Source organism: Hippocampus zosterae, chromosome 3 (genome assembly GCF_025434085.1).
Source record: "Hippocampus zosterae strain Florida chromosome 3, ASM2543408v3, whole genome shotgun sequence".
NCBI lineage: Eukaryota > Metazoa > Chordata > Actinopteri > Syngnathiformes > Syngnathidae > Hippocampus > Hippocampus zosterae.
In genome coordinates this window covers 29,267,452-29,281,574 of record NC_067453.1, presented here as the reverse complement: position 1 = coordinate 29,281,574, position 14,123 = coordinate 29,267,452, and the positions used below count along the sequence as shown (strand labels likewise).

Below are 14,123 nucleotides of genomic sequence, written 5' to 3'. Positions count from 1 at the left end.
TCACTTTTGGCTCAAATGTCCAATTTCGCATGGCAGCTGACACACACACACACACACACACACACGCACACACACACACACACACGCACACACCTCCCTCTCTCTCAGTCTCTCGCCCCCCTCCCTCTTTCTGTCTCCCTCTCCCCCTCCCCTCCTCTCCATCTCCCTGCCCCTCCCTGTACCTCACCCTCTTCCTCTCTCTCTCTCTCTCTCCCATCTCCCTCCCCTTCTTCCCCTCCCTCCCTCTCTCACCCCCCCCCCCCCCATTAATGGTTGCTGTCACCGTGTTGAACGACATCTGGATCTTATTTGTCTCGGAAACGACTCAACTTAAAGGGGTTGGGGAGTGGGGGGGGGGGGGGGGTTGAGGGTGAGACCAGATGAGGTGAGAGGGGAAGAGAGGGAACGTTCAGCAAGGATGGGCAGACAGGAAAGCCGACAACTTGCATCGGAGGTGAATTGGGCGCAAAAACGCTAAGAGAGTCCACTGAGTTTGTGAGATATTCTGTAAACCCAGCGAGGCGATGATAATATAAGAAAAATTTACAAATTTTACTACCGATACTTTTATCATGCCTTTCCAACCCCCCAAGGACAAAACATAATAATAATCATAATAATTATATTTGGTCCAGTGGTTAGCGCGTCAACCTCACAGTGCAGAGGTTGTGGGTTCGATCCCGGTGTTGGACTTTGCGTGTTCTTCCCGGGCCTGCGTGGCTTTTCTCCGGGTACTCCGGTTTCCTCCGCCATTCCAAAAACATGCCTGGCAGGCTGATTGGACGCTCTAAATTGTCCCTGGGTGTGAGTGTGAGCGCAGACGGTTGTTCGTCTCTGTGCCCTGCGATTGGCTGGCAACCGGTTCAGGGTGTCCTCCGCCTACTGCCTGAAGATGGCTGGGATAGGCTCCGCCTAACCCCCCCCCCCTTCCATACATTTGTCTGAAAGACTTAACGTGCCTTTAGCTGCTGCTGTTTTGGTTCTCAACAGAATTCAAATGTTTCTTTTCCCCTTTAGGGGCGTGTCCAATTTGAGTTTTCAGGCATCAAATCAATCCCTCCTGAAACCTCGTGGCCGGAAACGTCACATATCGCTGCCGCAACCAAAACCGATGGGAAAAACTTCACGGCCGTCAATAAATCGTCGCCAGAAATGCATATGCTCAAGTTTTTGTTTATATTTAGCAAGAAGTCTCTGGCGTGCGTCGAAGACTGCGGTTCATCTAATTACAAAAGTCAAGACCGAAACATCCTGCTGAGGTAAACTGCTGACGAGCACGTTGCAGCGTAGCGTCCGACGGCAAACGTTAAACTCGTGTGGGAAAATCCCGCAGTCTAGCGCTAATCCCCACGGGAAATCAACACGTATAGAAGCTTGAATGCTTTAGCCAGAGATGATTCATTTGTGTGGGCGGAGGGTGCCTACAGAGTGCGCGGCACATCCAGCATGCAATGGTGCGTATTGGTCATCTAATTACACAGTACACACCGTGTAGAAAAAAATATATCGCTGTATACGGTCAAGACACGGCAACAACATCTTTGCTTCTTCCAGTGTTGGGACCGTGACTGTATTTCGAAAAAAAGACCGGGATTTTTTTTTTCTCTGTTCAACCAACAGAGAAAACAACAAGACCCAAAACAGACCCCTGAGGAACTCCATTAAAAATGGACTGACTGGTTGTTACTTCATATGACTGTTGGCCAATCACGATGCAAAGTCAAATATGTGACACTGCGCTGAACATCTGGACGAAAGTGGACCGTTCACCTAAAGCACAGGTGTCAGACTCGAGGCCCGGGGGCCAGATCTGGCCCGCCACATCATTTTAGGTGGCCCGCGAAAGCAAATCCAAGATGGCAACTTTCATGATGCTTGCTCAAATCTACAGGATGTACTAAACGGTACTACACTAGTAGTTCCCAAAGTTTTTGTGGCATCGCTCTCATTTGGATACAAAACACACTAGCCCACCACCCACAAAACAACAACAACATAACAAGCACACTTGGATGAGTTTGGTATAGAGGAAAAATCCCTGGCTTGAAGGCAGTTCTCTCAAGTCCTTTATTGTTGAGAAAAGTCTTCAGTGAAGAACGGAAGGTGAGAACAATAACCCGTTTCCCTTCCTCTGAATTTGCCTCCTCATTTGGCCCAATGAGAGAGCAGAAACCGCATTCTGACCGTGGAGGTGCCGAGTCTCCACTTGCGGTCTAAAAGTCCGACGTGACGAGGCGAACCTCGCATGACGAGCGTGCCGCGGGATTCCGAGCGGCTCGCCGCATTTCACGGCTGTCAAGAGGCTGAGAGGTCATTAGAGTGCCCCATCGAGACAAACCGCCCTCCACTCGGGGTGGATTCTCGCGCTTCCTGCGCTTTGACGGCATGATCATTTCTCAGTTGACAGCTCGTACAAGCCGACACGATTGCCGGTGTCAGAAAACGAGATACAGACGTCACGTAAATAGCAAACCCGGGGGCTAAAATATCCGTGAGCTAGCCGGGAGGCGACACGTGCTGCCTTAAGCTTTTGTGTTAACATGAGAGAGTGCTGTTAGCATTTAGCATTCATTAGCATGACGTGGTTAGGTTGTTACTGTGTGATCCTGGCAGATGTTTCGCAATGGCAAAAATATTGAATTTGGTGACCACCTGTTGACATGTACAGTAAAATACAGGTCGAGAGGGGGAAGGGGGGGGGTTATATAACATTCTTTTTTTGGGTGCTCTTTCTGAAACCAGAAAATGGCACTAAAGCCCGAAAGCAAACAAAAACGTCGACGTTTTCTGATTTTTATGTCGGCGAGGAACCAAGTTTAGCCTGGGTCGTTAGCAGAGTTGATGGAGAATCTATTGTCGTAAAATGAGTTTGAAACATGATCCAAGGGTTTTAGCCTTCATCAAAGCTCCGACAAAGGCTCGAGTGTCCACCGAAACTAGGAGCCAGATTAAAGAACTTCTCCTTTGCCGAAAAATGTCGGAATGCTAACTAGATCGAAACTTATGATCCAAGAAGACAACACAAACACAAAAGCTCTTCTCACACTGTCAATCCGGAACGAACAGAGAATGTCAATAGCAGCACATCTGCAGTGTAGCGCGCCCCCCCCCCCCCCCAATCACTGAATAATAAAATCGCTCGGGAGCAGCTCTAAAAATCGTGCAGCTAGCCCATGTGATTAATAGCAGAGTCACAATCAGACGATTTCACTCATGGATGATCCGGACAGTAATTATCAGCATTAAACCCTGATCGGAACACACCTATTCATTCACTCCAAATTGCGCAACAAGACAAAAAAAATGGATTTTTTTTTTTAAATCCCTTTAGAATTTACGACAAACACGGTGGACTTGCTGCGATTTTGGCCAACAAGTGCACTTTTTCCAGTTGCACCATCTCTGGTGTCCAAAAACCAACTTCTCTGCGTCCAAAGCAAATAGCTGCAGTTTGGACGCAGAATCAGGCGGCGGGTTCATAACTCGCTGCACAAGACGACGGGGGCCCCCCCAAATGGAAGGAGTTGCGGGGGATGACGGTCCCGCGCCGTCTCTGCGCATGGGTGCGCGCCGCGTTGGGAGCGTGAAGGTGAATTACGGCGCCATGTGAAGAGCGCGCTTGTCAAAGGCATTTCGTAAACACCGAGAGCTAGTTCCTCTCGTTTTAGATGAGAGCCGACGGGGAACATTGGCACGACATCCATTAGTTTCTATTTTATGTCCCTTTGACATGTCTTTTTATTTTGTTCCTCCTTTACTCCGCGCTCTCCCTGATCTCCGGCTCCTTTTCCCGATCAAGCGTGCACCAGAAATAACAGCAGCAAAGCTCTGTTTTGACTCCCCAGACTGGCAAAGCAACCCAGAAGGCTTCATTCATCGGTTGTGATGAAAATAATGGATGCAATAACAAGCAAGCGTGAGAAGGATGAAAAGTACAACCCCCCCCCCCCACCCACCCACCCAACCCACCCACCTCCGAGCGGCATTGTGGCCAACGGGTTTGCAAGTCCGCCTCACAGTGCAGAGGTCGCGGGTTCGATCCCGGCTCCGGCCTATCCTATGTGGAGATTGCATGTTCTCCCCAGTGCCTGCGTGGGTTTTCTCCGGGTAATGAAGTATCGTTACTTAGTTACTTCGGGTTTTCTCTGGGTAATGAAGTATCGTTACTTAGTTACTTTTGATGACTAAAAACTGGGCCAGCAAATTGAGAGCAAAAATCCGCATATAATTAACGGTCATTTAAATGCATGGGGGTTAGGGGGATTAACCCCGCCCCCCCACACACACACACACCCCAACTTCTTGCCAAAATGCTGACAAGCAATCTATTACTCTTTAGAATATAAATCAGGGTGGGGTGGCGACGTAGGGCGAGGTAAGTGTGCGTATATTAAAAACAATCGATAATTGCGCACCGACACTGATGGATTGGCTCAAAATGAAACGTGAAGAATGCCCAAGTGGCCCTCGCTATCCAAGGAAGAAAAAGTTTGCCACCCCCACCCTGTTTCACAAGGTGACCGTGACAGCTGAGTCGAGCTGTCACGACCCCCCCCCCCACCCCCACCCACGCAACGTTAGCAGCACTTCAGTCGCCATTAACGGCCTCCTTGCCATCGCGCTGAGCAAAAGTGGGCCACTGACTTGGTGAAAATAACTCCATCATGTCTCCCTCAGCAGCCCTTGAGGATTACGCCACCCTCTCACTCTCATCCCTCGGGCGGGATGGGGTTTGGAGGGGGGGGGCGGCGGAGAGGAGAATAAGGCAGAGCGCTTTGCTTTCATCTCCCGCGTGCAGGATCACTTTGATGAATTTCGCGGGTGGGCGCGGCTCAGTGGCGCCCCCTGTGGTCATTTTTCACTTTCTCTTGGGTTGAAGCGCCCATTTGGGGGATCATTTCGGCCACTGTCGCGTGTTCCTCAAATATGAATTCCTCCAAGAGATTTATTTTTATTGCTGTCAAATTTTAAGCATGCATGCAGAACTCCGCCACTATTCGCGGGGGTAGAGGGACCGAGCCCTGCCGCGTGTCGTGTAGAAAAACGAAAAACTTTTCTAATGACCTATATTCATTGGAGGAAAATATACCACAAACTAGGATTTTCCCAATATTTTTAAAATCATATCAAACTCATTTTACTTTAAAAATGACAACGTCACCGTCACTTCCGCTAACAACCCAGGTTAAACTTAGCGTCTCCTCCTCAACAAGTCCCTTTATGTTATGTCAACACTATTGCGAATACATATTACAACAGCAACATACTCATAAACTGAATGGGATAAACCTCTTAACTCATTCAGTACCAGACAATTGTGGGCCAAGTCTGAAAAGACGTTTAAAAACGTCTTTGGGAGTGAATGAGTTAAACATAAGGCAACTGGGGTTATAAACGGTTTGGAAATTGGTAATGAACTACTTCATGAATACTAAAAAAAAAATAATGCATTGCTACAAATCAAGAGATGAGATCTGAGCGTTTTATTTGCCCACCTGTGAGCAAATCCCTCATTTTGAACCGTTGATAGCCGCTTACAAAGCGCTTCTATAATCAAAACTGCTTATAAAATCCGAATTTGTCAACCCAAGCGCTGTCCAGCAATATGAAAACTCATTTCAGATGGAAATACCCATTATTTAAAATTAAAGAGTCAAAAATGAGAACGGTTTAGTCTGAAGATTAAATTATTAAATGATTAACTTCATGTTTCACCACAACAGAGTGGGCAGGGTGGCTTAGGTTTTTTTTTTTTGTTGTTTTTTTTTTTTTGCGGCACATATGAAGATTAAACAGCTTTGAATTTCAAATGAAAGCCAAAACAGTTGCCTATCTATTCCAGCAGGAGGATTTAGCATGATTAACATGAAGCTGGCGAGCGCACAAAGGCCCGAGGCAACACACGCGCACATACGCTTACATTGTATTCATAAAGCACCTTCACTCCTACATTGTGTTGATAATTACAAAAACAAAATTACAATTGGGACTCTTGGCAGAGCGCAGACCTCTGAGCAAGACTGCCGTCTGGTCAAAAAGCTTCCTTTTTTTTTTATGAGGTGCGGCAAGCGTACAGGAGCGCTAAAGCTAGCCAAGTAGCACTCGTGCTAACCATGGTTCGGCTAACGGCTAACGTCAACGGTGTTCTTTTTACACCATTTCATAGCTTGCTTTTGCACAATGAGTTCGGAAAACATTCCCCGTGCCCGCCGGGAATTGAAAAAGACTGCCGACTGGCACCAGGTGCCCGTTTCGAGTGGCAGAACTGACAGCGAGGGCACCCAGAAATCAACATTTGGCGTGCTAATCTACCTCTTTCACAGAAGCAGCATTTCATGGGAATTACAAAACAATACGATCATTTATCGCGACGGTTTCAGTTGGGGATTTTTTTTTCTTCTCTTTTTTATCATGACGGGCCCTAAGTGTGCCTGTGGCGTTTTGCATTGCGCGTTAGCATTGAGCAAGCCAGACTTGTAAATGATGCGTTTTGGGTAAATACACAACTTGTTTGAACTTCAACTGGGAATGGCAGCAAACAGCTCGAAGCAAGCACTCAAAACTCTTTTAGGAAGAATCGCTCCCTTAGCTGCTGCTTGTCGTGAAGTTCACTGTTCACTATTTAGCGCTTTTAGCTCGATACAACTGCAGCAACCGGGGAGGGGGGGGGGGGTTGTTTTTCTATGTTTTCCTAGCTGGGGTTCAAAAGCAGGGGATGTCGTTAATATTTGTCAACTGCAGGCATGTGACTTGGAGCCTTTTCTGTGACTAAGTGCGATATAAATACATTTGACGCGACATGTGAAAATGGCAGGAAAGTCACATGTCTCAAATATTTTCCCCTAGATGCGGGGTGGCCAGAGGGTGATTATGGCCTCCCCTGGCCGCCACGTAGCTCCGCCCCTGTCTATTCAGAGGGTCGTGGGGGTGTAAATGAGGGAGTGCCTGCCGTATCTTTGTAATCTGTCTACAACCTTTTCTTAATTTGCTCCTCTTCGGATGTTTGTTGCAGCTGTCATGAGGCGGAGGCTGCCACTTAGCCGGGGGGGCGGGGGGGGGAATAAAATGCAGAATGTCACAAACAAAATGACCCGTTTGTTTGATTTTAAAATAAATCTACAAAAGGGTCAAATTCCAGGCCGTTCAAACAGATGAACCAACGAACGCGTTGCCGAAAGCGCCAGTCGTAGCTCGACTGGAAGACCACTTGGGTAGATTGAGTTAGCGCAACGGGCCCAGATGGCCTCTTTGCGGCTCGTGTTTGTAATCGCGTCGGATTCTGATGGCGGCGACGCCACATGAAGGCGCTCCGATTGAATCAGGCCCATTTGGAGCATCGGCCCACTTCCACTCGAGTCTGTTCCATCCTTACACCAACGGTACACACCCTCGAACTTAGTCCAAAACTGAATTAACCGTGCAATGGGAACACGTAGCATGTAGCATAAAATATTCAAGTTATAAGTCCGGTGCTAAAAAGAACAACGGTGATCGCGTGAGGGGTCTTTTAACTTCAAATGAGGACAAGAGGAAAACTGAATGCGTATAAATAAATAAATAACCATGAAGAAAAAAAGAATTTGGCATATTGAATGATCCTAGCCACAACAGTTCCTTCTTTTATCCGATCTATCTTTTATTTTGGCCTTGAGCGCAACTTGACTCTTTTGGCTCCCGCCATGTGTCCATTGAGCCCACGTTTAACATCTTGGGGCTAATCTTCTGACAAGCCAAATCAATTCTATTCAGTCTGGCCACACAACAACCTATAAATAGCGCACAATCACGCTTTTATAAGTCCCAAACTTGGGAAATTCCCGTGAAACAAGATCAAGAATAACACGGAACCGAAAAAAAAATAAAATCTAAAAATATACATGACTACTGAGCAGAATGAAATCAGCAGTCTATGTGCCAACTGTGTGAATGTTAAATACAAGTTTAACATTTATGTTGAGGGAAAAAAATTATAAAATTATATATTTAGATTTTTTTTTTATCTTCAGGTGGTTTTTTGCCGAAACTATGATGGCAAACACACCTCAGAAAAATAAACAAATACCCATACACGGTTTTCCAACAAATGCAGATAAGACTAGCGAACAAAGAGCAAAGGGAGCTGCTGAGTATTCGGAAGCAACATGAAATTTGCAACATTTGCTTGCACATTAAAAAATTTCCATTTAAAATTATAATATCTATTAGGGTTATAGCAGGGGTCGCCAACCTTTTTTTATCGTGATAAACACAAGGAGCGTCTAATCTGGCCGCAACACTCTGATCGCTATGCTTTAATAGCTACAAAATACGATACAACGCAAATTCAAAGTGCATGAAAATGACGACTCACCACAGTCCCGAGCTTGATTTTCTGCAACCAGACGGTCCCATCTCGGGTAAATAGACACCTCAAGTGTGTGGTTTATGTCCAGTCGACTTCGTAATTTTGTTTTAGTCGCCGTTGCTGCAGAAAAGCCCCCCACCTCACACAGCTAGGAAATATCAACAGTTCTATTGTGGCGATCTCAGAGTATTCAGCCAGAACTTTAATCCAGTTGTCTCGAAAGTACTTTTAAGGCCGCTGTCATTTGCGATCTCCAGCAGTTTTTGTTTCACTCATTTTGCGAGCTCAAGCGTTTTGTTTTTAGCGTAATTGGTCACGTGACGGAGAAGCGTGGCTTGGCGTTAGTCAAGCGAGACACAGACGGATGTAACGGAGAATCCGGTAAATTTTTCAAAATAAAACAACTTTCGTATTCCGAAATCAATAAAACGGAATTAAGGCAAGTTATTTCTGTGCGGCCCGGTACCAAATGACCTGCGGACCGGTCCGGCGGCAATAGTGACGCTTGAGTACGTAGCATGTAAGTGCTAGCATACCCGGTGCTAGCGTTAGCTTAAAAGCTGGGGTCTAACCGCGTTCTCATTTGTCGTCGAGACGAAAACAAAGGCGTGTTGCATCGGAGCTGGTGTAAATGTGTTCTCACAGAGCAAATTTTTGGATGGTTGCGACTTTGGGACATTGCGACATACTGAATCTATCAGGGCCGCGTACAGGCCAACAGCGAGAGTCCACCGCGACCAGCTGTCTGCAGCTCAAACTGCAAAAGTGTCCTCGGCTTTTCCCGAGACAGGAAAGCAGGAATGCTCCCGAGAAGGACAGAATGTGAGGACGATAATCCAGCAAACAGATGTTTGGGAGATCATGTAAGAATGCCGGCTTGCCCAGAGGACACGGATTACCGGCGCGGAAGCGCCAACAGGAACTCGGAGGGGCGCATCCACGACGGCGAGTCAACACATAGCAATGTCAAGTCCATGTAAACACTGAATTATCACAACCGACAGTTCCAAATATCCAGAAAGTGAACCATGTCAATCGAGAGCAGAGAGATACAGCGCCAACGATATCGTAAGAGCCGAGGGAAAACGAGAGGAAAAAAAAGAAAAAAAAGGGGAGCAGAGGTGCCATAACGGACGGTGGCTGTAGAGATGCTTTTCCTTTTGTCTCTCTCGGGTGAGCGAGTTCAACTCTGGTGCTGCTGTAACGGTACACCGAGCGCCAGACTGACAAGTTGACGGTGAGGAAGCCGTCTTCCAACCAGGGCTATTTGGGGCCGCACTACACCTTGTGGAGTCTCAAAAACACTCAAGGCAACAAAGTCTTTGAAAAAGACGTCGAAGAGAGGAGGGCCCAGGCACGACCTGGAACCATCCATCAGCCGCAGAAGACGGGTCGCGTCCCTGGGGGGGGGGGGGCACCGAGGACATCTGGATGGGAAGCATCTGGCGAGGGTGTGGGGGGGGAGACGGGCATGGCGAAAAGGGGGTTCGGCGGGAGGCTGTCATCTGGACCTGTCTAGCGTCATGCAATTTGGCTCGGCAGCCGATTGGTGGAGAACCAGGAAGTAAAAAAATTGGCCTTGCTTCTTCGATTGTTGGTAAACAACAGCGCATGAAACATGCAATCGGAAACGAGAGCGCGCCTGTATAATTTGGTCCCGTTCCTCAATCGGACCATCGGAATCTACTATCGGCCCTCGCGTCTAATCAACATTTTTCATAATTTATCAATTACTTTGGAATGATTGTCAAAGGAATCGACTCGATGAGAGGTGTCGTCATTTGGATTTTCTGGCAAGAGCCGAAAGAGCGAAACAGCTGCTGCTGCGTTCACGTTTTCCAGATGACCAAGCGGCGGGACTGTGAGTCAACATGCGCAGCTGCATGTGGACAGCGCCTCCGCATGCATCCTGACAGGATGTGGCATCCCGGACCACTACATAAGGAATTTAAAGAAAAAAAAAAAAAGAAAGGAGGTGCTCTCGAGTTCACTGGGTCACGTGTTGTCCAGCTGCAAATGACACAAATCAAAAATTGTTTCGAGGCAAAATCTGGCCTCGCCAAACATTCCCCAATAAAATTTCATAATCCATAATCCAAAACCGGATTAGGCAACGTTTCATGATCCGCCCCCCCCCCCTCCCCGCCCACCCCATCAATTCAGAGATCGGGCAAACTGGGTTTCTAGGTCATATGACATGTAGCCTCTTGTACGAATGTCATCGGTGCTAAATATAGCACGCGGGACGTTTCATGCCTCCGCTCACAAGCCGCGGCATTCCTCGGCCAAAAGGAATAAACTGCCGCCTTCTCTTCGGATTTCATCGGGGCTTTTGTCACCTCCGCGTCTAATTTAAAACACGTGAGCGGGAAGTGAGAGCGCGGCAGCTGCGCGGCGGCAGCGGACTGCTGGGAATTCCCGACTCAATCAAAGCCGGTGGCCGTTTTTGTTTGCTTTTGATTTTTTGTTGTTGTTTTTTTTGTTGTTGTTTTTTGGGAAGACACAATTCACAAATGTCATGGCAGCTGAACAGAAAGATGTGCTTTGGAAGCATTTCCTTGCCACGTTCAAGCATTCCAACAGCCCCCCCCCAGCCCCCCCCCCTGGGGCAAGTCATTTCTTTCAACCCAACCATGACCAAAAAAAAGTTTGTTCATTTTGTGTGTTTAACGGTTTGCAGCGTTCAAAAAAAACGACTCAAAGTATTTGCCGGGTTGCTAGCCACAAGCTAGCCACTCGCTGGCTAGCTTGTCTGTGGATTACGAGCAGATTTGGGCTACTTTTACCCAAGGTTGCGTTTGGGATTTTTTTTGTGTGAGGCCGGCCCATTTTTTGGTCATGTTTCTTGCGAAATGACGTTGAAGTCAATTGAATGTAACATGTCGATGGCGGCCGGATCGCTCTCTGTGGACCTCTTTTCCGATCAACTCCTTGCGATCAATGCTATCAAAGTGCTATTGCGATCGGATCGTAAAGCGGACCAAAAAAAAGCCCCACAAAATCATCCAGACGGCGGCTCGCGTGTCTCTCACGGCATCAAACTTGAGCTTGGCGTCTTACCTCCAGCACGGGCCCGGCTCCCAGGATGATCTGCTCCACGCCGCTGGCGAAGCCCTTCTGGCTGAGGGCGGTCAGGTGGTGGATGAGAAAGTTGGTGCTCTGCGTCTTCCCCGAGCCGCTCTCGCCCGAAATGACGATGCACTGGTTGCGTCGCCGCTGCAGCATGGCGTGGTAGGCCACGTCGGCCACGGCGTAGATGTGCGGCTCCAGCTCGCCCAGCGCGTGGTTGTCGTACAGTTTGACGTACTTTGGGTTGTAGATGGGCAGAAACTGGAAGGGGTTGACCACGATGAGGATACTCCCGATATACGTGTAGATCTTCTCTTGACGGAAACGCGCCCGCAGGCTCTCCAGAAGGCGGCGCTCCGTCAATTCGGGTAAGGCGCAGAGGTCCGTCGGGGGGTCGCTCCCCGCCGGCTGGGGGAGAAAACCCCGCTCCACCATGCGCCGGCGCTCCTCGGTCACCCGCAGCCACATCTGGAGGCTGCCGCCGTAGTGGATGGAGCCGTCCAGGTTCTTTTCCCGCAGGAGGAAACGGTAGTCGTCGCCGCTGCCCAGGCCGCCGCGGTTCTCCAGGGCGCTCCGGGGCCACAGCATCATGCGCTGCACGGGGCAGTCGCCGGGGTTGAGGATCCACTCCTCGCCGCCGAACTCCTTGACCTCGGCCAGCACGTAGCACTTGGTGCGGTCCAGGCGCAGCCGCTCGATGAGGCACTCGATGGCCTCGGCCGCCGTGGTGTTCTTGCGGGCCGTGACGGGGCAGTAGATGGTGCCCTCGGCCAGGGAGCCCGGGTACACGCGAAGGGTGAACTCCTGGTCCTCCAGGCGCCGCCGCATGCTGCCGCTGGCGGCGGCCATGTTGGCGCTGCTGGCGTAGCTGCAGCTGCCATCTTGTACGCTCATGGTGGCGCAGCCGCTCCCATCAGCACTGCGCTCTCTCCGGGCGCTCTGGCAGGAACTCAGGACATTCCAATCTGAAGGAGACAACAAAGGCATGTTGAAAATGGCACGCCGAGTACTGCAAACTTTTGGGGGGGGGTTCATTATTGCCCCCACCCCCACCCCCCACACGACAAGTTTGAATATTTATTTTTGTTTAACAACCCCCTTCAAACTCCTCTGAAAACGCAAATAAACATTCACTAGATGTTCTCGATCTGGCACATTTCAAGGGGGGCCAGTGCCCCATTCGGGCCCCACTCTAGCTGCGCCAGTGTTTTTTTCACTTTTTGGTTGGTTCAGTTCCAATTTTGCAAAACATAATGGCCGGCCTGTCGGCTCGCATTAGCTCAACAGCTCGCTAGCCATTTCAGCGTCAAAACAGCATCTGTGATATTAATCCAGAGCGGCAGACAGTAGCCCCGTCTCTCAATGCTAATGCTAACCAAATCTTAATTTCCACTCCCAGTGACTTCCCGCCAAGTGCCAAGATGAACAGCTGCCACCATCCACACAAAAGTGACTGTAATGAGCTCAACTTTGAGCTAATTCACTGCTCACTTCCTTGATTATCGTGGCCACTGCTTGCTCTGGATCTCTCTCACACACACACACACACACACACACACACACAACGCAGCTGGGCGTTAGCTTGTTTAGCTTTTGGCTAAATTTGGCTAATGTCGCCACAATGAACCACCACAATATGAACCAGCATGCTGCCCTGCTAAACAAAGGCGCTTCACATTTCAGGTAAATGTGCTAAAGCTGAAGAAATACTTCCCAGGTGGAACTAAAGCAAACATCAGAACCTGAAAACGTGTCATTTTCCACACTTGGCCCACCGGCCAACCGAGTAAACAAACAGCCGGGTGTGCGTGGCCAACACAGAGGACGACTGTGACCCAAGACGAGACGGGGCGCGATTCCAAAACAAGATTGTGAGAGGGAGCGAGGGCCGCAACAACGCGCACTTTATGTCCAAGCAAAATGGAAGACGAACAGGATGACCCGAGGAACCAACAAGCTCTTCATTCACTTCAAATGTCAGCCTTGTAAATGAGTTATCTATAAAAAAAATGTTCCAGTCGGGCACCAAATTTACATGCTCACTTAGCCTCATAGCGCAAACCTCTTTTGCAAATGTCATACTTAGCTTCATAATTCTACGGCATTAGAACGCTTTGAACGCTAGCATAACAACAGTTGCTAAGCAAGAGTTCATGACCCCAAAATCCTGGCCTGACTGGTCAATTGCCACTCATTTGTGGTAAGATAAGCACCATGCCTGAGAGGCGGCCATCTTGGCTGGGTCGAATTTCCCCATTAAAGGCAACGCGTGGACATTGAGAACTAATTAACAGATCATTTTGCAACCGATTTTTTTTGGGGGCGGGGGGAGCCCCACCGCCCCCCCCCCACCCCTCCAAAAAATATTTTTAGCAGTGAAAGATTACTTCCAGTTCATTTGTAGCAACTGAGCTTTGGGTTTTCTTACTGTCCACGGCACTGATGACTTTGCCCCTCCTAGCTTAGCGTCGTGGTGGGCACGCAGCTCAAAAGGGATGCGTCATATCTGTGCTAGTGATGTCACGCGTAACAATAATGTTCTGACGAGCCCGACACATTGTTGGCATGTCACTGGAAAGTTGAGATGAGTCTGTTTTTGATTATGCCACAGCAAAGTTGTGAAGTGGCGGTCACGGTGACTCATTTTGCTACGCTGGGTCGTGATTGATTGAAAGAATAAATCAATAATAATAATAATAAATGTGATCAC

The 14,123-nt window shown here is 48.7% G+C and overlaps 1 protein-coding gene across 13 annotated transcripts in view; it reads right to left on the bottom strand.

Moving 5' to 3' along the window:
* The window catches only part of myo9ab (myosin IXAb), a 63,842-nt gene that overhangs the window by 38,116 nt on the left and 11,603 nt on the right, over positions 1-14,123 (bottom strand). For all 13 annotated transcript variants that reach the window (XM_052061956.1, XM_052061958.1, XM_052061960.1 and 10 more), the window contains one exon: positions 11,405-12,378. In XM_052061956.1, the coding sequence (XP_051917916.1) occupies positions 11,405-12,307 (903 nt within the window). In that variant the 5' untranslated portion in view covers positions 12,308-12,378. Of the gene's footprint in view, positions 1-11,404; positions 12,379-14,123 lie in introns of those variants that run through there.